This window comes from Sceloporus undulatus, chromosome 5 (genome assembly GCF_019175285.1).
Source record: "Sceloporus undulatus isolate JIND9_A2432 ecotype Alabama chromosome 5, SceUnd_v1.1, whole genome shotgun sequence".
Taxonomy (NCBI): domain Eukaryota; kingdom Metazoa; phylum Chordata; class Lepidosauria; order Squamata; family Phrynosomatidae; genus Sceloporus; species Sceloporus undulatus.
Window position 1 is genome coordinate 192423718 of NC_056526.1, and position 24463 is coordinate 192448180.

At 46.7% G+C, this 24463-nt stretch overlaps 1 protein-coding gene across 1 annotated transcript in view; it reads right to left on the minus strand.

The window, feature by feature from the left end:
• Positions 1–24463, minus strand: part of EXOC6B (exocyst complex component 6B) — a 259373-nt gene that overhangs the window by 61409 nt on the left and 173501 nt on the right. The window contains 4 exon segments of the mRNA XM_042470120.1: positions 13645–13660; positions 13662–13733; positions 13735–13762; positions 13764–13789. Of these exon segments, the coding sequence (XP_042326054.1) occupies positions 13645–13660; positions 13662–13733; positions 13735–13762; positions 13764–13789 (142 nt within the window).

The window sequence follows — 24463 nt, forward strand, 5'->3', positions numbered from 1 at the left end:
TTTTTGAAGATGTCCAGAGAAGGAGACCCCACCAGCTCTCCAGGCAATTGATTCCATTGCAGAACCACTCCCACTGTCAAGACGGTCCTCCTAACATTCAATCGAAATCTACCCTCCTGTAACTTAAAACCATTCGTCAACAACAAAAAAGGATATTGTACCTAACTGAGTATAAACTAGGAAGGACTATGTATCAGACTGCTCTGGTACATAGGAGAGAGGTCAGTGAATTCTTTGGATGTTTATTCCACATACTGTTTGTTCTAATAGTGGATGCTTATTGATCCCCAAGCCACTGAGGAAGACCATAGGTCAAAACACGCCTGGCTGGTGATCATTTGAGACTAAATTCGCAGAACTTCTGCCGAGAGATACATTGGAGCACTTCTCCAGGACTATCCAGCCTTTGCTCATTTTTGCTAATTTAGTTGGTGTTATGAGCCATCTGTAAAAGAGTTTATAGTAGTTTTCTATCAAGAAATGACCTTTAGTAAATTTTAAATTGTGTTTCCAAAAGCCTGTGCTTTTGATCCTGCCTGTTTTGCACTTCTGGTTCTGCCCACCACTGGAATGTGGGTCCTGAGAACTCATGTGGAACTGAATGTGGCCCTCAGAGTCCCAGAGGCTCCCCAGGCTTGGCCCAAGGCATCCATCTTGTCCTGGCAAAGCCTCATGGTGCCACAGGCTTATTGAATATGTCAAACACATCTGTTGACAGCCAAGAGTCATACGCCAAACACGAGAGCAAGGGACGGTGCGGGATGCCTGCTCTCCAATTCCAACCACCAGCCAAGCTAGGTGGGCACTGCCAGTTCCTCCCGTCCAGCCTCCTCTGCCAGGTGCTGGTACAATTAGCGGGCCCAGCAACCCGCGTGGCATTGCCCAGGAAACCACTTGATCCCTTTCTCCGTAACTGAGGCGAGATGGGGCCAGCCACCTACAGCATGGCCCCTTGAGCGGAAAATCGCCAGAGAATGGAGCCGCTCTGGGTACAAAGCCCTCGGGCAGGGCAAAGGGCCGGAGGACCGGTGTTCGGGCCAAAGAACTAATGTCTTTGCAAGGCCTACAGGCAGGGGCCACCCATCCGGGGCGGGTTACGGCGGGACTCTCGCCCCTTTCCCAAAAAATTATCCCAAAGGCAAGGAATGCACTAAGCCTTTCACAAAGGACAAGGAACAGGGGGGAAAAGAGAGCTGAATAGAATGCGGAGGGAGACAAGGCGAAAGACCCGCATGGGTTGATTATACGCCATGGATGCTTTTTCTTTCATAGGCTAAAAAGCAGAAACAAGACATATACAGAGAGAGAATGAGCCCTGTGTGTTCCTCGCTGAAAAAGAGGGCACGGGTGGGGGGACCCACTGCCAACCCCAATTCTTCTCGGTGTCTAGAGGGCACTCTGCTCCTGCCTGGGACAGTATCTAGTGCTCCTGCCTGGTTTGTGTGGTGGGATGCAGGGGAACACAAGGCATTGTGAGGAGACCACCTGTTCCTCAGGCCACAGACCCTCCTAGTTCATATCTGTGGGGGCCATAAAATGGACAGCATTAAAATAAGAAGTGAAAAGTCTGGTGGAGTTCTCTAGGGTTGCATAGAAGCTCTCTTTTCTTCTCCTACCCAAAAGCCAAGGGGCCAGCCTGAGAGGAAAGGGTGGTCCTCTGCCAGAACATGAGTCCACCTTTCCAAGGAGAAGTGGTATTGGTGCTGACCCAGACGGGATGGATGGATGGATGGATGGATGGATGGGCAGAAAGGCTGGCCAGGATGGTTTTATGCATTCCAGGAGGCAACTCTTGGATGCTCCACTCATTTTTGAAAGGCGTGCATTGAAAAGGGATCTCAGAAGAGATGGTGCTGCCCTCCATCAATGGTTCTTCTGGACAGGGTCTACAAGTGTTTCACCTGCAACCAAAGGGAGCCTGTGACCAGCCTGACCCATGAATCCTACAAATCCCATAATTCAGCCTTGATGTTCCCGCTCCCAGGTGAGGCTATTAAGAGGTGTGTTGTTTTGTTTTGACTTCAAATGACAGGCAGGCAGGCATGGCTGATGTTACAGGTGGAACACAATGGGATCCTGAAGCCATCTCATGCCAGCTCCCCAATGGGGTTTCAAGTCAACACCAACTGGTTAAGACCCTCTTCCAAGGTTTTCTTGGAAAGGTTTATTATTCAAAAGAGGTTTGCCCTTGTCTTCTTCTGACTTGCCCTAGGCAATTCAGGCTGAACAGGGATTCAAATGGTGGTTTGCCAAAATCTAACCCAACACTTCAACCAATCTTGACAAGATTTATTAGTCAGAAGATGTTTGGCACAGCTTTCCTCTGAGAGTGTAACTTGCCCAACATGGCCAAAGCATGGATTTGAACTTTGGTCTTTCAGTGCCCTAGTCCAGCACCCAAAGCATGACACCAGGCTGCTCTCACTTCCAAATCCACTCCAATTTATGACAACCCTAACATAGGGTTTTCTTAGCGAGATCTTTTCCTCTTGTGAAAACCTGCCATTCAGTGGGTCTCTGAAAGGCATCAAGGGTACCTTGTTTCTGGTGCAAACCCTTCATTTCTTCATCTGGACAGCTCTTGCTGCAAGACACAGCTGAAAAACAAGCCAGAGAAGGGCACTGGAGGTCTGGCATGAAACCAGCCCCAAAGGGGTGTGCAAAGGAGAAGAGCCCACGTCAAGTGGGTGCCTTGGAGGGAGCTGGAAAAGTCGGAACAGCTTTGAAAGGATGGTTGGCACAAGAGAAGAGAGCAGTTCTCCCTTCCAGTGGCAGGAACGTCCTGTGCTCTTTGCCTGGCACAGCTGGGAAAGCGATCTCCTCTCTTCTCTTCCTGGGTCCCAGGAGACAGGAGGGACTAACCCTGTCGCCTAAATGTAAAACTGTGGAGAGGTGCCTTGGCTTTCTCTCCCTGAGACCTGTTTCACAGCTGCTGGTTCTCCCGCACACCTGACCCACGCTGTGAAGTTGCAGATGGTCACTTCTCAGTGTCTGCAAGCAGGGCAAAGCATTTGGATTATTAGCACACCATGGTTCCCACATCCTGTCTAGCCCTGAAGATTTGCTCCCCTTCCTAGAAAGCCTCTGATAAAAAGCATGGAGCAGCTTCTGAACTAGGCAATGCTTCTCCCGGGGGTCTTTGGGTTCAACCCCTATGGACCACCCCATGGACCACCAGCTACCTCCTGCGACGGGGTGGGAGATGAGAAGAGCCCAAAATGCTCCCTTCAGCTCTCTTGATTCACATCAGCATGAGAGCTGAGATCAATTTCCTTGGCCGACAGACCGTACCCAAACAAAACAAGCTCAGTCAGGTGCATTTAAACAAGCACAATCCAATGCCCTTAAAGTATGCGTAAGCAAAGCTTTATCATCAATCTCTCCTTAATTTTTCTTTCACTCCCAGTATTTTGTTTCCTTCTAAACACTGTCTAAAGAGCGTTCTCTGACAATAGATTAAAGCGGCCATTCAAGAACTCAAGGAAACAAGCGCTTGACCACGGCCGCCCCGAAAGGAGGAGCCTCTCTTGAGCCGGCAGCATCCCTCTGCAAATGCCCGGCAGAAACTCCGTTTGCATTTGTTCAAACTGGAGCTGAAGAAAGGTGTTCCCGTGTGCCATTTTCAGGTGACATGACAGGCATGTCTCCCACAAACGCATAGACCTGAATCTGTGCTCCTACCCTCAATGGTCTTTATTTTCAGCTGTTTTAGCTACTGTTATCAGTGCCTGAACTGAGAACCCTGAATGATCTCCTGAGGCCGAACGTATCTGTTTGAATCGTTCTATGCCAGTAAGTGAACAATGTGATGTGCATCCAGCCCCAAACAGTATCAATAGCTAACTCTGTCCTTTAAAAAAAAGCATGCAGGAATGGTTTTTAAGACCTCCGAAATCATATGCAAAATGTAGTTTTGGACTTCTTAAAACTGGAGCAGCATGTGCAAATCATCCCCCGATTTCAGCACTGAACATTTATGCATGTATATCCTTGTACTAAAAACATTTTAATCTTGGACATTTTCTTCCTGGAAACTGAAAATACTTATATATACAACTGATTTTAATTATTCTTTCTTTCCCTGTGAAAGCCCAAGTTGGAAAAGCAGAAACGGACAGCAGTAAGTTCTTACTTGCTTTTTCTTTCTGTCTGCTACCAAGGATCACTTCATTGGATATTAAATTATTTGATAACTAGGTCTTTTCATTTAGTTGAGTAAATAAAGGTTTCTTAAAATCTGCATGCCATTTGAGGCTCTTAGAAGCAAAAGCAAACCATCTGTGAAAAGAAGTGCATTTCTCAACTTATTCAGAATCTTAAGCATACAAGGATTTTGATGATGCAAAACTAAAACTGTTATTAATATAAACACACAGAAAAAGAAAAAGAATCGGAGCAAAACTGCAACCTTTCTATCTAAGAGTCTTGTTCCTGTTTTGGATTCTCAGACAAATAAAAAATCTCAAGTCCGTATCTCCATTTGAGAAATCACCCCAAAGACTGGCTGGCTGCAAGCGTGGCTTCTTTCCCTAAACTCAGAAAAAAGCTCTCCCCCTTTTGCTTTATATTTACTTACTAAATAAACAGTCGCAAAGCAATGACTGGTTTCAGATCTGATTCTTGAATTGCTGAAGGAGAAACACAGCTCCAGGTTTTAGTTGAAACACTTCTCAAGCTTATAATTGATCCTCTCTCTCCTTCTGTACTGGCAATACTATGATAAAATGTCCAAGGTACTTGGACCATGGAACAGGCATAATTGATATGAGCAGAAAGGGGTCTTAAAATGTCTGGTGGCAAAAATCTTCAAACTTATTATTCTTCAAATATGAGAGAATCACAGAATCACAGAGTTGGAAGGAGCCCCAAAAGCAGTGGAATCCGACCCCATTCTGCCGCGCAGGAAGAAGCAACAAAAGCAGCCCTGAAATAGGACAATCCAACCTGTTGTGCTTAAAGACCACCAAAACCAAGAGCCCACCACCCTCCAAGGAAGTCTATTCGCTGACTAACAGTTCTTGCTGCAAACAGAAAAGAAATAGTTTTAATTTTCCAGTAGCATCTCTTTTCTTGCCAGTCTGAATATCTTCATTGATCGATGAATGCACAGCATCTGCATATTTATTGATTCCAAGATTGATAGCCCTCCTTTCTCCCACAATGGAATTCAAGGCAGGTTGTCATCATCTTAAAAGATATTGCTCAAACACTGATTACAAAAGTTAAAAGATACAGTCAAGGAAGTTAGGGACCGTTTTGTTGTTGTTGTTGTTGTCACTGTTGTAAGTTGTTTCCAACTTATGCTGAACCTATCCTGGGTCTTTCTGAGTGAGTGTGACTCAGCCAAGGTGGGCTTCCATGACTCAGGAGTTTATCACACAAAGGAAATGGGGAGTTTATCCTGCCAATATCCCGGGGAAATCGCCTAATTACGCGTAATGATTTCACACGAGAAGCACTAACACGCATCTTTTTATTTTGGGGATTTCAGTGACAATGCATTTCCAATATCGCTTTATTTGCGCAATTGCGTGTGATAATCATTTGCGTAATTACCTGCCATGTCTGCTTAATTTGAGGGATGCTTTAAATGCGCTTTAATCTCTCTTTAATGCTGAAATCGGTCCTTAGTGATGAATCGAACCCTGCTCTCCATAGTCCGATGCTCAGCCCACTAAACCACACTGGATCTCTAGGGACCACTTACTAGGAATGATTACTAAAATGTAATTCTCCCAGAGGACAGCCTCCACTGGCTTCTCTTCCCAGCTCAGATCACCAAAACCAGTGCTCTTCCTCGGGGATTGCGCCATCACCAGTGACCCAGATCTGGCGGCAGAATGAATTTCCTTCCTTCCAGAAAGGATTCACCATTCAGTCCAATCACCGAACCCTACATAATGAATGCAACATGATAAAGTGGTCCTCCGGATGATGCTGGAAATACTTGCAAGAGGAACAGGAAGATGAGGAGGAGGAGGAGGAGGAGGAGGCAAGGGGCTCAGATGGAGAGAGCCTTCCTTCTCTTGCCTTCTTTTTCCAAACCATCCTAAAGCCAGCCAAAGGGCCTAAATAATGATCCATAATTCTGAATGTGAAATACTCCAAAATCCCAAATTGTCCACAGAGGTGGCTGAGATGGTGGCACCCTTGTTTTCTGATGTTTTCACAAACCACAAAATTTGCTCTGTGCACAACATTATTTTTACAGTGTTGTGTACAAAACTACCTTCAGGCTGGAGGCGTCAGGGGCATGCGAGACGCAAATAAAGCCCATGTTTAGACTTGGGTCCCATCTCCAAGGTATCTACCATACATACTCGGACTATAAGTTGAGGGCAGGTTTTGGGGCCAAAAGTATGGATTTTGATATGACCCATGGATAAGTCAAAGGTAAAAATTAGGGGCATGCAACAAAGGATCTGAAAGAGGAGGAAGAAAAGGGAAATGATGGCAAAGATCCCGCTCTTGAGTTTTGCAAGGGGATGGCTCCTTTTTAATCTGGGTTAAAATATAGTACTCTTATTGACCTGGGGATAAGTCGACTCAGTTTTTGGGGGTCAATTTTTTGGACTAAAATTTCTAGACTTATACATGAGTATTCCCAGTATCTATATTCCACCTTTCTCATTCTTTCTGGCCCCTTAATATGATTTATGGTATTTAAGCACAGGCAACTGAGCAAGAACAGGTACAAGCTTCAGAGGTAAAATAGCAAAATAGGTGAAACACAGCAAAAATGTAGAAAACTTGAAGACAACAAGGAAAGCCTAAACTTTGGAAGTGCTTTTCAGCTTGATTTATGTGTGACGAAAGTAATGAAGATGGAAGATCTGCAAGAGTGGCTTGTTCGTCATTTACTGTTATGTGCGGCGCGCCGCGTTGCTCTGCGCTGCCTATTTTGGGTGATTATAAACTTTTTTTAAAACTGACTAAAATGTCTAGACGTATAGATGAGCATTTACAGGAATTGTGTACATGCAAATATCCCAAACTCTGAAAAAGTTTCAGACTTTTGGTTCTGAGCATTTCAGATAAAGGAGACGCGACCCGTTCCCTAATTTAGGCAACGGATGCCACTGAGTTTGGAAAGTATATGAATACATGGAATCAGAGGATGCAGCGACTGAAAAATAATTGGCTGGAAAGATCCAAACAGGAATGGATCCCTTTGATGGATTACTTAAGACAAGAATGGGGTCCAGCTTTTATTTTAGGTTTGGTTTAAGATTAATTTAACTATCACCACATTAGATACTTGTAATGTATGGCAACAATTATTTCTATATACTTACAGTACTTAATTATTTAGTATTGTAACTGAACTTTCCCTTTCTTCTGTATTTTATACCTTTCGTTCTAGATGTAGAAAGATGAACTAAAGCTGGAAAAGACTAATTTTGCCTTGGAAATAGGACGATGAAGAGCATTTTGGGGGGAGGGGGGCACACGATGAATGTTAACTTTTGTATTACATAATATGTAGTAATCTAGCAATTTTTAATGGTTCCTTATTTGTTTTTGTTGTATGGTTGTTTTATTTTGTGTTGTGATATCATATTGTATTCTTCTTTATTTAATAAAGTTAATTAATAATTTAAAGAAGAACAAAGGAAAGACGGAGAGATTGCAGGCGCTTTGCCCCGTTCTGAAGCTGAACCCGATGCTTAAAACTAGGAGACCATAAAAGCTGGAGCTTATAAAGGGAGAGAGAAGGAACGAAGGCTGGATACCCAGAGCTCCCCACAGGCTCTTCTTTCTACTACTGTTTTCCCCTTTGAGTAAATACGAGGGTGTTTTTCTTAAAAAGAAAATCCCATGCTAAAGCAAATACGGGAACAGCCAAAGAAAATTTCACTGGCCTAAATTTACCTGAAACCACGTGCCAGAAATTGGACGCGTTCGTCGTGACTCCGGCCAGCTCCGAGTCAACATGAAATCCAGCTCAAAACAAGTTCTCTTTGCCGCAATTAGCTTCTTGTAATCTCATTTCGGTGTTAACCCCAAACCATGCGTACCTCACAATCTGGGCTTCTCTCGAGCTCCCGAAATCTGTTTCCCAGCCTATTCTTTCTCCCAATCCTCCCCAGCCTTTGTCAAACCGTAACAACTTCATCGGCTTTGTTTCGCTGAAACTCAACCCAACTGTTACAAGAGGTCTCAAATCAGAGCGCGCCGCCCGATACGCTTTTATTATGGAATCAATATCCAAATCGCTGGTTTGGAAAGCATTACCCAAACATCCAGAGAAAACTGGATTTAGAAAACCCTGGCCTTGAATCGCACTCCCCTGCTGCCATTTGAAGCCTTTTTGCTTCCAGGATGAGGTTCCAGATTCTGGCAAATGCTATGGATGCAGTAACCATAATCTTGAATTCCTGTCTTCATGATCAATAAATCCAATTGCTATAAAAATAAACAGACTTAAATACACAAATACAAAGTTCAGAAATCCTACTGTTTCTGGACTACAGCTCGAAGTACCTCCCAACCGCTTTGGCCATTCTGGATGTTTGGGATCGCAGGAGCCATGGTCCAAAAATGAATTCCTTTCCAAGCCCTGAAAACCTGAACGCTTCGAGCAAGAATTCAATACATTTATAAGCCTGGGACCCCCACTCCTTAAAACAGGGGTGGGCCACTCTGCCAGATAAAGGGGTCACATTAGCCCCATCCCAGGGGACCCTTTCACAAGACACTCTTTTGCCCAAAATTTCCCCCAAACACTTTCTGGGGGGCGGTTGTGTTTTCTATATGGGGTGCGGCTGGTTTTGCATCCTGGGGAGATTTTCTTTAGCAATAGGAAGTGGGCCAAAGTCACTTTGGGACCCCAAAACATGGCAAAAATGTCCCCCAAAGGGCATCTGGAGGCAAAAGCTGATTTTAAAAATGGGTGTCCAGCTGATGGGCTGCACTTTGCCCTCAAAACCTTTTACATTTATTTAAACCCACCCCATTCGCCGTCCCTGAATGCAAATGCTCTACATCCTGAGGAGCACATCGCTCAGGTATTGATTTATTCTTCAAAAGGTGAAGAGCCTAATCTAGGGTTAAAGTCAGCCAGGAAGATACCTAAAGCATTAAGGAACTTTGCACGCAAGTCCTCCAGCAATTACTTCCCTTTGGAACACAGATCTAAAGTTTATTGGTGGATGTAGTTATTTGTACAAACGATCGCCAAATGCTGCCAAGGTGGGTAAAGGGGGACCCTGTGCGCAGCACGAGTTCTGCAGCCCTCAAGGACCCTTCTCTCTCTTTCACACACACACAACACACACACTTCGAAATGTGAACTGCTTCCCCAAAAAGCTCTAAAGGAGTTTATCACATGGCCAGGATCCTGAGCAAAAACGGGATTTAAACTACAAAAGTGGATTGATTTTCCGGGGTGACCTCTGGGACACTTTAAACAGGAGAAGAAAGTGGGGGGGGGGGACCCACAAAAGCAAGTTGTTTTCAGACACATCAGGGTTAATGAGCATTAACGCACACATTAACCCGGACAGAAATTGACAAAATGCCCTGCTTTTTAATTTTGGAAAACCTTGAAGGAAAAAACGGTGCGTTTGTTGACTTTCTTTCCGGGTTAATGTTGCGTTAATGCTCATTAACCCCATGTGTCTGAAAACAACCTGCTTTTGCAGGGGGTTTTTCTGGTTTTAAATCCCATTTCTGTCCAGTATTTGGGGACTTTGTCTCCTTGTGATAAACTCCTAAGAGAGTCCTTCCCATATTAAGTTGGTTGCTGCACACTCCACAATCACCACTCCCCATTTTTTTTTTATTTTAAAAATACTGTTTCCCCAAACCTTGGTTGTTTGTTCGTGGTGTGTTGCTGTGGTGTGTGTGTGTGTTGTGTTGCTTTTGCCCTATTGGCAGTCTGCATTGCCATGCATTGCTCCCTGCTGCTTCCACTCTGCTGTCCATTCCTCTCTCTCCAAACCAAAGTGGTCCAGCTGCCTTGAAGAGGGCCAGACATGGACCGGACTTTGCACCCGACGTCCGTCATGCCCTCCAACCCTTCTCACTGCATGGCAAGAGGAAGCCTGAACACTTTTTGGCAAGATGTTCACAGCATCCTTTGCCAGCCTGGAATAAATAGTATTCTATTAGAACATTGCTATACTGCCTAGTCTTCCCCAACAGAAGAGTCAAACATGGTTCCTTGCCTACTTCAAAGGGAAAAACACAAATGGAATTCAAGTGCAATGAGAGGCAGCAGGAAAAATGTTCAAGGCAACCTGAAGATATCAATAATCTGAAAGGTCATACTCCTGCAGAGGGGAAAGAAGATCTTCACAAGACGCCAGAACCAAAAGACAGAGGAGGGTCCCCATCGGTCTCCCTAAATAGGGTGTGGTTGCCCAGGAAATCTCCCCTTCACACATACACACCTTTGGCCAGGAACCCTCTGTACCTGGAGACAGAGGAGATCCCATGCTGTCCCACCCCCAGCGAACCACAGAATCCCAGGGCTAGAGAGACCCCAGTCCAGACTCCTCAGCCATGCAGGAAGACACCATCCAAGCCCTCCCTGGGACAGATGGCCATCCAGCCCCTGCTTAAAGACCTCCAAGGAAGGAGATGCTCCACCCTCCAAGGAAGCGTCTTCCACTGTCAAACAGCCCTACTGTCAGGAAGTGCTTCCTAATGGTTAGCTGGAGTCTCTTTTCCTGAAGCTTGCATCCATTGCTCTGTTGTCCTGTTCTTGGAGCCAGCAGAAACAAGCTTGCTTCATCCTCAACATGACATCCCTTCAAATATTTTAAAGGCTATCATATTCCCCTCTTAACCTCTAACACCATCCCCCGCATCTCCCTAAGCCACTCCTTCATAGGCTTTATGGTTTCCAGACCTTGCCACCTTTTGGTCACCTCCTCTGGATGGGGAGGAAGCCAGCTTTGGGTGGAGTCAACTGGTTTTCAGGAGGAAAAAATGCCTCAAATAAGTGCATTTGGAAAAAAAGGAGGGGGGGGCTGTGAATTTCAGGGGCCAAACCTTGGTGTCCTAGAACCACACGTTGTCCATCTCTGGTCTAAGCTGTGCCAAAAACACTGCAAGGAAAGCTCCTCCTGTCTGCATGTTTTCTGTTTCTTATCTTCCTGCAGTCTACGTTTACATTTCCAAGCAAGAATGGTTTAAGAAGAGGATTCCACCCTGCAACAAACAGCATCTCCCAGCCACAGTTCATGCTCTCTGTGCCATGTTTCTGTTCTAAACCCACACTAAAGTTAAGACTGCTCTCTCTACTTGGAATGAGGAGGCTATTCCTCATCCTGTCTGTTGAAAATCATCAGACAAGGAGATTTGGGGATGGGTGGACAGATAGACGGATGGCTAGATTGATGGGGGCAGCCATTAAGACTCCTGCCTCCATTTCCCTTTCTCAGAGACTCTGACAGTGTGGATAAGAAGTGAGAGCCGAAGCACAACAGCACATCCATCTCCATGTCATGGCCCAAGCGCCTACCCAGCCAGGTTGGCAGCAACAGCCAGAGGACAACTTATTACTCATGCTGGCGTTGAGGAGCAACAACTTCAGGCTGACTTGAAATTGCAGGCATTTCCTTTGTGCCAGTTATTAAACTAAATCTGCTTTTACTAGCAAGAGGAAAATGCTTGTGAGCTTCTTTTACTCTGCTGTAGCAACTCAGCTGCAGAGTTTTAACCCGGGGTGGGAATCCTGTGGTCCTCTGGATGCTGTCGGACTGCAGCTCCCAGCACCCCTCAACCTGGTAGGCCAGCTAGTGGCTCCTGAGAGCTGTCATCCAACAACAGGGCTCCATGGTTCCCACACAATGCTCTAGTTCAGTGGTCCCCAAACGGGCCTTTAAGAGATTTTTGGACTTCAGCTCCCAGAGCCCCAGTCATGTTGGGCCAATGCCTGAGAATCTGAGAGCTGAAGTCCAAAATCCCTTAAAGAGCACAGTTTGGGGACCACTGCTCTAGTTGGGTTTGCTCTTGGGTTGGCACATACCAGAAGCACACAGGTAAGATCTGAGCCCCACTCTGGACAGCTTCTAAAGTAGGGATGGGGGACCTAATGGGTAGGAAAGCTGGATGAACCCCCCCCTCCCCACTCCAAAGATGGCCCCAGGAGTAAGGTTCCACCTCCCATCTCAAGGGTCTCCAATGCATGGCTCCCAAAAGATCTCCTCACAGGAGTCCCACCACCGCTGCCTTCCAGAAGCCACCAGTCTGAGAAATCAGGGGCTCAGAGTCTGCAGCCTTTTCCTCCCACTATGGGCTTCCTCTTCCTCCTCTTCCCAGCCCCACACAAACCCAGAGAAAGTGCCTCCTCTCACGTAGGGGACTGTGACACGTTCAGTGTGCCACAAGTGGGTTTTTGCACACCCGTGGGCACAAAAGCACCATGTCCTTCTGCTCTCGCACAGAGGCCAAAAAAGCTCATGGAGTTTGACCCTTTTTCACTGGGTGTCTCAATAAGTAAGGGCTGTTCGACAGTGGAACACACTCCTTCCTCGAGTGTAGTGGAGTCTCCTTCCTTGGAGGTCTTCAAGCAGAGTCTGGATGGCCATCTGTCAGGGATGCTTTGATTGGGATTTCCTGCATGCGAATGGGGTTGGACTGTATCGTTGTGGTCTCTTGCCAACTCTTGATCTATGATTCTATTCTATGATTCTATGCCCAAATCCTCGTTTCAAAGAGAAACTCTGCAGGTGAGAGAAACTGCTGGGTATTCTTTACCTCCTTCGCCCTTTGAGGCGCACAACGGTTTTAGCCCGGAGGAAAGGTGGGAAAGCTTTTGAGAGAAGAAAGACCAGAGCGCAGCCTGAAGGCCTCCATAAGTACAGCCATGCAGAGGAAAACCACATCTGCCCAACCATTCAAAAAAGGTAGCAAGCCCTGAGAGATTTCAAGTTCTAAGTCAAACACGTACAAGCCTTCTGAGCCATACTTTGACATGTCTCTGTGATAAGGATATCAGATAAACCACCATCATGAGAGACAAAGAGACGTGATGCGCAGTTTGGAAACACGGCTCGCTCCTTGTCAGTGTTGTGACTGTCACAGCTGTTGGTTGCTCACTCGCTACCCACTACACACACCGACTGTAAGACTTCCATACAAGCCTGAGATTATGACCTGGGAGCCTGTATTATTTTTAGTTGATTATTTCTTTACTTATTTATTATATAGCCTGTAGCACCAGGGAGGGCCGGGCCAATCCCTCTTGCCAGCTGCCGCCTCGCCAAGAGACCCACGTGGGCAGCATCCTACCAGCAAGCCCATACACCTCTGTTTCCTCTGTGGCCCTTCTCAAAATGGTGACAGGAAGTGAAGTTGTGTCATTCTTGTTGCTATTTTGAGAGGGATTGTAGCCATTTCTGCTTTTCTTGTAAAATTAAATTTGGCTTGCAGGCTTTGTGGGGCCCCACACTTTGCCCAACACCTACTGTGGACTCTTGAGCCTGCATGCCACGCTTGCAAAAAAAACCCATGCAGAGAGCACCCCGAGGGGAACGCGGCAAGAAGGGAGGAAGAGAGCGACTGGCAGGGAAGGGGTTGACGGTCACCCGACACGTACCGGCCACTGCACATGGGGTGGGGTGGGTGGGCAAGTCCGTGTGCTGCCCGCTGCCCCCTCCCAAAGGACACCTTCCCCCCACACACAAGTCTTACGTTCGCACTCGGCCACAATCCAGGTTGAACTGCTGCCAGGGCCCCCAGAACGAAAGCTGCCTGACTTCGGCTTCCAAGAGCAGCTGCATCCAGTGAAGTGGACAAGTGCTTGCAGCAACATGCAGGCCGTCTGAGCCACCTTGCCCTGGAAAAGAAAAGGGGGAGACTGTCAAAAGGACCGTCAGGCATTGGAATTGGAAGAGGAGACCTAGAAGGGCAGGCATTCCCATGCAAGGAGTGTCTGGCCCTTGGGGCTGGGGACCCCTCAATGGAAGGGCTCTCCTATTAGCTCAGTTCAGAAAGGGGAGCAGAGATTCTCAGACAAGATTAAGCACCGACGTCACCTGGAATACAGCAGCAGGATTCCAATGATGTATTTTGGAAGGGACCAAAAGGGAACATTCCCTATAATTTCTGTTACTCATTGGTGCCCATTTAGTGCATCCTTCTGGGTTCCATGGGCCCAATTTTAAACAAATACGTATTCATTTGGCAGGGCCTAAATAACCCAAAGGCACCAGATCCCATCTGATCTTGGAAGTCAACCTCCAGCCGGGTCAACCCGGTGGACCTGGATGGAGACCTTCAATGAATCCCAAGCTGCTGTAGGCTTTATTCCAGAGGAAGAACTGGCAAAACCACCTCTGATCATTCCTGTTCAAAGAAAACCCAGATAAAATTCAGGGGACAACCATAAATCTACAGGCGACTTGACAGACACATACACACACATGATCATTTGTAATTATATGAATAGTGAAGCTGAATAAATGCAATATTTAAGTGCAAAAACTTCTTTAACCATCAATTTAACAGATTATATACTAAATGGAATATGTATTCCGTTGCCCCCCAAAGTTCCCAGTTCCAGGACTGGATTGTAAGCACTAATTCTTTTGCAGATGCTGTTTGGGATATTGGCAACTATGATGCAAACCTTAAGCCCAAATAAAAGGTACAAAACACTAACAAGGAAACTATCACGCTGTCATTCATTTTTACCATCAGAAGACTGCATTATCCCAGAGCGTTGTTGTGTTGTTGTTGTTATGTTTTTTATGGTGCAACGTAGCTTTACACCGCGCTTTAATAAAAACAAAACAATAAAAAGAGAATAAAGCCACCTACAGCGACAATCTAACAAACAACGAGGAGATATAATTATATAAAATGAGATCATACCTAAATTACATGATATTATTATATCAGTATTAAGATTAACACTATTAATTATATTTAAATGACACGATTGTTATTAGAACAGTTCTGTGGGACCCTTTCCTGTCGTCCTGCAAAGAATCCATTCCTCTCTTTGCATCACATCTTCCTCTCCTTTCCATCCCTGATCATTGTGACTGATATTATTTCTAGCTTTGTCATTTTTTGTTGCTAATTCTGGTCCAGAAAGTCTTTTTTTGGAAGCAAAAAGGAGTTTGTAGATGGATTTGGAAGAACAAGTGAAAACCAGGCATGACTCTTCCAAAAGCTTATTCCCCAAGGATGGTCTCAAAGCCTGCAAGATGTATTTCTTTATTTGCACTTCGGGATGTTGACTGGGATTGGAAAGCATTTTCAGGATTACTCAGTAAATGTCTACTGTCTCCTCTCATTGAAACACAAGAAAGGATTGTCCTCTCTCTCTTTCTCTCTCTCACTTCTCAGTCCTTTTGAAATAAGGCTTTTCATCGTGGTTCCTGGCTTCCTGAGCTGAGCTGGTATTATGTATATTTAGAATAAAGCACTCGTCTTGTTTGATACAAAGAGGACAAAATGCTGCAAAGATAATTAAAGTCATTTTCTTTTTGCCATGTGTCTTCATATAGCATCCCATTTGACACTCCGTAAAGTAGGCTCTGCTCCTATAGCCAGCAAATCAGAAGAGTTGGATACCAAAATCATGGGCTTCCCCAAGTACTTCGTTCAAAGAACATCATCAGGCTCTTTTTGCTGAAAGCTTGTTGTACTTCAAACTCGTGACCTGTGATCATAGTTCCCCAATTTACTCGTTACTTGCGGAAAATATGATGCCTTCGTTGACAAATACGAATAAGCTACAGGGAAATGCCCTTTTTTCTTCCAAGCAGAAGCCTCTTCTCTATGGCTTAGGCCCAGCGATTCCCCCAAATGGATGGTACAGTCCTTCCTGGGGTGGCAGAAAGGTCCTGGGAGGGGTAAGGACAAAGGGGTTTTTCAGGGGGACTTCAGTCAAGTATTGGGACGCAAAAAGGCAAGAGGAGCCAGCCAACCTTTAGGACCATAGTGGCTCAATGAGGAGCTAGAGCCGGGGTAGGCCAACCTGGGCCCGCGGGCCAGAGCGGCCCGGCAACGGCCTGGGCCCGGCCCCAGCCCCAGTCCTGCCGCCACTTGCCCGCCCGGGGGCCTTTGGCCCTCTCGTGCGAGGGGCACTGTGCGGCAACTTCTCTACGAAGCCTCAGAAACATGCATTTATTCTTAACCATTTTTTAAAAACAACATCAGCAAAAATTTTTAGTGTGTCTCCATTTTTTTATTTTTACCAAAAAGTTCCTCCATCTGAAAATTTTGTGCTACATTGTCCTGTTTTTTATTGTTTATTAATTTTTTAAAAAATTATTAATTTTTTTTTATTTTTTTTTTGGCTCAGCCCCCCCAGGTTGTCTGACGGGACAGCAAACCCGGCCCCGGCTCAAAAGTTTGCCTACCCCTGCGCTAGAGCATTGCTGGTGGAGGGGAAGACACCGTGGCAAACAAAAGGAACTTTTGCATTGCGGAACCTCGCTAATTTTTTGTGCGCCTTGTAAGGACTTGGGCTAGCGGCGGTTTTTCAGGCTATGAGGCCCTGTTCTGGAAGAGTTTATTCTGACGTTTTACATGCATTCTGTGGCTGGCACCCTTCGCGAAGCTGGCATGAAAAGAGCATGGTGTGTGTGTGTGTGCTTCGCACACCTACACACACACTACTGGTTGAGAGGAAGTGATCTTTACATTTAATCACGTGCCGTTGTTCCTGTTGTGAATAGCCAAGCCTCAGAGGGTCTATTTACTTAGTGGTCCCATTGTCTGCTGGGAAACTCCCCCCAACCCTGGGTGCTTGCATTCACATTTGCTGGTTCTTGCTTTGTGTTTTTCAGCTGACGACGCCAAAACTTTGTTCACCTTAAGGGTTTCTTCTTTCCTGGCCGACGTTGTCCAGGATGTTGGAGATTTCACTGGCTTCCTGTAACCTTCTGGACACTGATAGTTGTTGGCATGGTCCAGAATTCAGTGTGTTTCACAACAGCATTTTAGCCCAGGATTGTTTATAATGCTTCTGCTACGGCTGACTTTTTCCGGCTCATTTCTGTTAGGCTCATTCAACAACAGGAACAACTAACACACCGAATTAACATGTGAACCGCTTCCTTCTCAACCAACTGTGTGTGTTTGTGTGCGTGTGTGTGTGCGCGCACGCACACACATACAACACCCACCCTCTTCCAGGCCAAGCATTTCCTGAACGATGCCACGCCACAGATCTGACATTTTCCAGCATGAACACGGCCTCATAAATCGAACAAAACCCACCAAACAAGCGGATGGAACGCTGGCCATGAACGCCTTCGACGTGGGACACCTAGTGATGTCCTTTGCCAAATGCCAGACAATGACTCACAGACAAGAGCTAGAAAGCCTTTTCCCCACCATCTGACATTCTCATCCGTTTATAACCAATAATGTCTGCCAAGGGTTTAACCAGTAACCCCTCCCTGCGCAGGAGGACGAGCCAGTGTGGCCTAGTGTTTTTAGCCTTGGACAACCACTTTGGAAAAATCGGCGGTTCAGCTCTCTGCCGGCCCATGGGAAAGCCAACCTTAGGTGAGTCACCCACTCTCACGCCGCCAGAAACCCTACGATACGGCTCGCTTTCAGGTGTTGCCCACCAGTTGGTTTCTCTGCCCTCAGCTGGCCATACCCTGTCTCTCCGAAGCTGGCGCCTCCACCCTGTGAGCCATGAACTCGGCATTGACAAAAGTCCAATGGAGCAAGCCATGGAAGATAATGGGAAAAGTCCTTCACACAACTGACGGACACCACACTGACGGCTCCGGGTGGTTTGGGATATCCCCTCACAAGACCCTGCCCCTTCCAAAGCAAGGCCAAAGAGGACTATTCTGCCAGCTGCATGGGGAGGCGTCCTCCATGACCTCAAGGCATTCCTTCCAGCTGCAGAAACCCAGGTGTGTGAAAAACTCATCCAATTCCTCTGGTGTTTCCAAACCGTGGGCAGAGTCCCAACATCCCCTCCCTCCCAATCCCAGGGAGGAGAAATCATGTGAGGAAAGCCCAGAAAAGCCCCCTTTCTCACTGGGACCAAAGGAAAAAGCAAACCATCCCCCCTAAAAAACACACAGGGGCTCAAATCAAGGCAATGTGTTAACAATTAGAGGATTAGGGGCCAAACTGAAAGGCTGGCCCTGCTAATGAGAGGGTCTTGCTATCAAAGGCCTCATTAGGGCTACTGAAATCCAAGGACTGCTAAACAAACATCCATTAGGCCCCTCCACCGCCAGGGTCACGGCTGCTACCTACCTCACTGCAGAAAAGGAGGAGGAAGGAAGGAAGGAAGGAAGGAGAAGGAAGTGGGTGGGTGGGAGGGGAGGGAGGGGGGGGCCACAGGTAAGAGAAGGAGAGGGCATCATCCAGACAGTCATATCTGGGCACTTAGCAAGTACACCCCACAGAGAGTTGAGCGCATACGGCGCAGCTGTGGACAAGTCTGCATGAGAGACTACCAGACGCAGTGTCCAAATACAATCATGGAACACGGAGACACTGCAGACTAGGTCAGCCAGAAAAATCAAACGCCAAGACCACTTCAACAGGAAAAGAGGAAACCCCTAAAGTTAGCACACCACTGCCATTTGTTTCATTGCCGCATGGCTTCAACCCATATGCTCAAGCTTATGGTGCACCCGTGTATGGCACAGGCGCACCGTATTCCAATCACCCTCTATGGATGGAAGAGCTGGACATAGAAGAGGATAGGAAGAAAATGAATTTGTTTGAGATGTGGGGCTGGAGAAGAGTGCTGAGGGTCCCACGGACGACCAAAAGGCTAACAACCGAGTCCTAGAACAAAACTGAGCCTGAACTTTCATAGAGAGCCAGAGGTGACAAAACTGAACTGTTGTAATTTGGACACATCATGAGGAGCAGGACTCACTGAAAAGTCAATGATGCTGGAAAAATATGCAGGTGCTGCAGAACTTGCCAACTGTATTTTGCCTTTGTTGGAGGTAAAGTCAAGAGTTTAGTCCCAGTCATTGACTCCCTCTTGTTAAGGGCAGGAATTGTGTCAGCTTGTTAGTAGGACCAGGATCTGTTAGGACCAGAACTCCCAAGCGGCTCCTTCTTCTGCGTTCCCTGAAACTCCTTGGCATCCATCTTTCCATTACAGCGGGTGCTACTCCAGAGGCTGGAAGGTCACTAGCATGGCTGGCTTCCAAGAGCCCTGGAGGCAAATTCACCAGGGAAAATATTTATCAAGGGCTCTTGCTGCACCACTAAGTAGAACTTCACTTAGGGATGTAATTCTGCACTGCTTTCTTCTCTAAAGGTAATGAGCCGTTCTAGCAACGTTCTCCCTGTATGAGAATGCCTTGGGAAATGGCAATTTTTGAAGCCTATTTGGATGTGCACTTATCTTGCCAAAATTCACACGTGGTTGTTTTGTACAGCAAACAGTGGAACATCACCTTCCTGTGCAGAGTATGATTTTTCTGCACAAACCAACCATGTGCAACTTTGTGCAGGCTAAGTCCAAAATAAAGGGTCTACTCCGTCCAGGATTTCCTTGTCTGGGTTTTCAACACTAAAAAACACACCATGTTTTGGAAATGTTTTCAAATATTATTTCCATCGCTTACCTCGCTGTCTTTTCAAGCCCCCAACCCACCTGAGGTCCTCAGGGATCTCCCTTCTGTGGCAAAGACCAAAGCCTGTGGCAGACCCCCAGCACCCCTAAAGTTGCCCTCAGCCGTGCCTTACAGGACTATGGCTGCTGCTACAAAACTACCCAAACAAGCCACAATTCTACAAGTCCAGAAATTGCAGCACATTTTCCTTTGCTCAGAAGGTTAAATCAATTCTGGTCATTGAAATCTGACCTTTGCCGTTATTTTATTTGATTTCTACATTTATTTACACGGTGACCAAAAGAAAAATACTAGCTGCTTTCCAGAAAGAACTGGTGTCTCTTTGCTCAGACACAGCCAGCGTGGGATTTCAAAGAAGGAGGTGGGTGCCTTCACTAAGCAGACTGGGAACTCGTAGGTGCTTTTCGACTGGAGGCTGCATCCCATTCGGCACTTGATCCGGCTCCACAGGAAACAACCACCGGTGGCCAGAGAGAGGCCTGGGTGCAGAAGAGGCCTGGACTTGGGAAGAAAGTGCCAGCAGGCACTCAGCGCCCTGAGAGTTTTCTTGGATCTGGAATTAACCAAGGAGAGGAGGACAATGTGTGGAGCAAGAAAATTGCAGTAGGGTGTTTTTCACAGCATACACTTCACCACCGCAGAGTCACTGCCAGGAGAAAACCCAGGAGCTGCCATTTTGTCCAGTGGCTGAATTCACCCAGGAACCTCTTTGGAAGTCCAAATGAAATGAATTTGGCCAGTGCAAGTGAAGGCCCTGTTTGATCAAGGCCTCTCACTCAATCCATCTTGCTTATGGCGACGGAGATTTCCAGCCCCCCTGCATAAAGGATGAAGCAACTTGCACTGAGAAAGTCAGTGCTTCCAACTCTGCAAGAGTCACACCGGCGATTCTATGCTCCAAAATTTCAGACATGAAGCAAATCCGCTGAAGCCGAAGTTATCACACAGCTCTGTTCCAACGGGCAGAAACCACCCATCTTCAGCATCCACTGCCAAAGAGGTCAGAGGACATGCAAGTGATGATGCTATTAAAATATTCATATTAAGCTGAAGAATCATCCTAACGTACCATCACCCCTTGTGTACTTCTTGGACATATGGATTTTTGAACAGTTCATATGGTGAGGGGTGACCTTAACCTGTCTCCCCTCCAACAACTCTTCTTTCCAAGGGATGGTGCCTCTGCAGTGCCACATCTCACCCCACTGAACTCCCCAGAGATCTGGCTATGACCTGCCTCAACCTGCCAGGATTAGAAGCCCACTGGCCCTTTCTTTGGAAGTGCTTCTCCTGCCCAGGTTGCTGATTTTGGCGTCACCAACAGATCCCAGGTCAATCTGTCAAAGCATGGTCATGAAACCTGGCCCCAGGGATCTGCCTTGAAGCACCATATGCTGGCGCATGGGCAGGTGGCGCCGCATGTCATGCAGTCGTTTGACAAATGGCTACAATGACTTCATTCACGAAGGCTACCAAATTAACGAGGGCACTTCACGGAGGTCACTCAGACCAGGAAAATGCCACAGGTGTTGGTTTTGGCACCAGTTCACTTCCACCTCATCCAGGCTTTTCTCTGCAAAGGCCACCCAGTTCACTCCAGAAGGTAAAGAGCTTCCCATCCATGGCAGCCTGAAAAGGGAGGCACACAAGCATCCTTACAAATAGGGCAAATGGGCAGTCTGAAGGTTCAGGGTAGGTGGGCACGGACCCTTCAAAAATCGAGCATGCACCATCTGGGGAAAATCAGTGGCTTTATGTGCCAAACACATGCACACACATACACCTTAGCAGACCTAGAATTCAAAGATATAGCCATGTTAGTCTTTAGAATCCGTACATAGAGAGTGGACTGGAAACAGATGGAACAGACCGGTTACTGGTTCTTGTAGCACCTTTGAGATTAACTGACCCCATCCCAATGGGGGGGGGGTCTAACTGACCCCCTAACAATATCTGACCCCATCCCTATGGGGCTGCCCTACATTCATCTAATCCCCTCACCACAGGCTAGTCCCATTGCAAAAGTGGATCTGCCACTTCATCTCCATGCACCAAGACTAGTTTCGTATGTCTTTGTGCACTAATGAGCATCGTTAAAATTGGACCTGAAATTTCATTTCCATATACAAAGGATTTGTAATTTGTATTGACATCTTCACATACCAATGGCATATCATATATATATATATATATATATATATATATATATATATATGTCTGTGCGTGGCTTCCACTCCACCAAATGCATCTACAAAAGCTCATGCTGCCAATTTCTTTCTTTTAGTGAGTCTCAAAGGTGCTACATGATCTTTCTACTTGTTGTTGTTGTTGTTGTTGCATCTAAATGCTTCTGAGGAAGTAGACCTAAGTCTAGGAAAGTTCACGCTGCCAATTTCTTTCTTTCAGTTTGTCTCAAAGGTGCTACAAGATCTCTCTATGTACTTAGCAGACCTAGTGAGAAGAAGATAGTTTGTTGAGCCCCAAACACTTACTGTATAGCTACCTTTTTTTTCTAATATGGATACAGGGATCAAGGCCAATACCTTACAGGGTTGTTGTAAAGATAAAACGGGGCTGGGGTGGGAGTAGAACCAAGTCTGCTCTCCTGAGATCCTTCAGCAGAAGCATGGACTGGGAACAGATGGAACAGACCGGTTACTGGTTGGCAGACAGAATAGGGTCCGTCCGCTATATAACGGGGAGGCGCAGCTCTGCAGTCTATTCCCCATTCTGGAAGGGGGTTGCCACACAAGAGGCTTCAGTCTTTGGGAAATGAGCTCCCTGCCCTGAGCACAGTCGGGGCACCCCAGAGCCAACGTTGTTTCTGGAGGCCAGCACCCAACGTCCAGCTCATCCAAGGATGGATTCAGTGGGGGGCACTGGCCAAGCCCGGCGGCAGCTCTGTGGTGTTCCCCAAAAATGAGATTGTAATGTCCAAAAGAGAGAGTGTGTGCACTTTACCGCATCACTTCTCAAGGCACTGTTGCAGGTATTAAACAGAGAAGGGATGCTCGGACTGCTTGTTTTGCCTAAGCTGAAGGTCTCGGGCAGCACCCCAAAGGAAGCCCATGGCTTTGGTGAATATCTGTCTGGTCCACGGAGAGACGAAGAACGCTGGGTGTAGCCCTTGCGACTGCTGTTCCTCCTCTTGAAGCATGTATGACTCAGGAGTGTGCAAATATGTGGTTAGGCAGACACTCCTCTGCGTGGCCAAGTTTACCTTTTCTGCCAGACAGAGAGGCCAGCAGTGCCACTCAGGCAAACACAGACAATCCTGGCGTTGGAAGGAGTCCCTTTCAACTCTACAATTCTATGATTCTTGAAGACTTTTGTCAAGGGCTGAAATTGTACATAAGTCTTCTCTCCAGGTAGAAGAGGTGCTGGTTTTTCAGGGAGGGAGCCACAGTCACCCACATGCCACACGAAGCATAGGGACCTGGTTGCAGGGGTCTTCCTGATGTCCCCCACAAAATACACTCTTGTCGTGTGGCGGTGCGACTGGGAGACACACAGACCCTCTCCAGGAGCCAGCTCTGGAAGCATTAAGGGCACAGAAAAAGGCAATGTAGAATGAAACACATGCCCTCCACTTGACAGAACTAACCCTATGCTCATCTGAAATGCAAACTGTCTGTCAAGGAAAAGCTTTCTTTAAAAGCAGAGCAGGGGGGAGGGGCAGCAAATACAAAACTGCCCGCGCGTCAATTAGGAACTTCCTTACCTCTTGGAAAAGAGGCCCTTTGTATTTCCGAAAAGGGTCTCTTTCATAGCCTATTCATGGATTGTCTGGTCCTCCTTTTGAGAAGCCTCCTAATCCGTTGGCTTCTGTTTGGCTTGTAGCAGGGAGCCATGGGTCAAACATGTGCTTTGCTGAAACCAAGCATTTCCGCCTGGTCTGCTTTAGATTTGCTGCCTTTCATTCCTGATGGAGGTCCAACACTTGCCCTTTTGTGTTCCGAGGGGAGGATGAGCCCTCAGACCAGCTGTGATTTGGCATCCCCCCATTGCTCCCCCATCTCCAAACCCCATCCATGGGCTGGCCAGGCAAAGCCACACTGAGCCTCTGCACAGAGACCAAATCACGGGAGAAAGGGGAACCTATGGCCAGCACTGCCCTCTGTGTTGTGCCTTGCGGCTCCCAAAACAGCCATCCATTGAACTTTGAAGAATCATTATTGCCATTGTGTGCCTTCACATCATTTCCAACTTATGCGGGCTCCAAGGTGGACCTAGCTTGTTGAGAAGCTGGAACATGTCCAGAGGGGCCACCAAAATGGTGAAGGGTCTAGAAACCATAAAGCCCTATGAGGAGAGACGTAAGGAGCTGAGGATGTTTAGCCTGGAGAAGAGAAGGTTAAGAGGTGATATGATAGCCTGTTTAAATACTTGAAGGGATGTCATATTAAAGAGGAAGCCAGCTTGTTTCCTGCTGCTGCAGAGAATAAAATATGCAGCAATGGATGCAAACTACAGGAAAAGAGATTCCACCTAAACATTAGGAAGAGTAAGAGCTGTTAGTGGAATGCACTGCGTTGGTGATTTTGGTGGAGTCTCCTTCTTTTAAACAGAGTCTGGATGGCCATCTGTCAGGGATACTTTGATTGCAAGTTCCTGCATGGAAGAAGAAGGGGGTTGGACTGGCTGGCCTTTTGGGGGGTCTCTTCTAACTATGACTCTATGACCTATCACTGGGTATTCCTGCCAATATTTGTTCAGAGAGTGAGAGAGCATCTGCCATGAGGCTGAGCGAGTGTGACTGAACCAAAGTCACCCAGAGGGATTCCATGGCCAAGCAGCGATTCGAACCCTGTTTTCCACCATCCTAGTCCATTGCTCAAAGCACTACACTGCACTGACTCTTCCAAATAATTTCCGACAAAGTTCGTTTCACTAGCATTTGGTTGACCAGTAGTTCACAGTGGCCC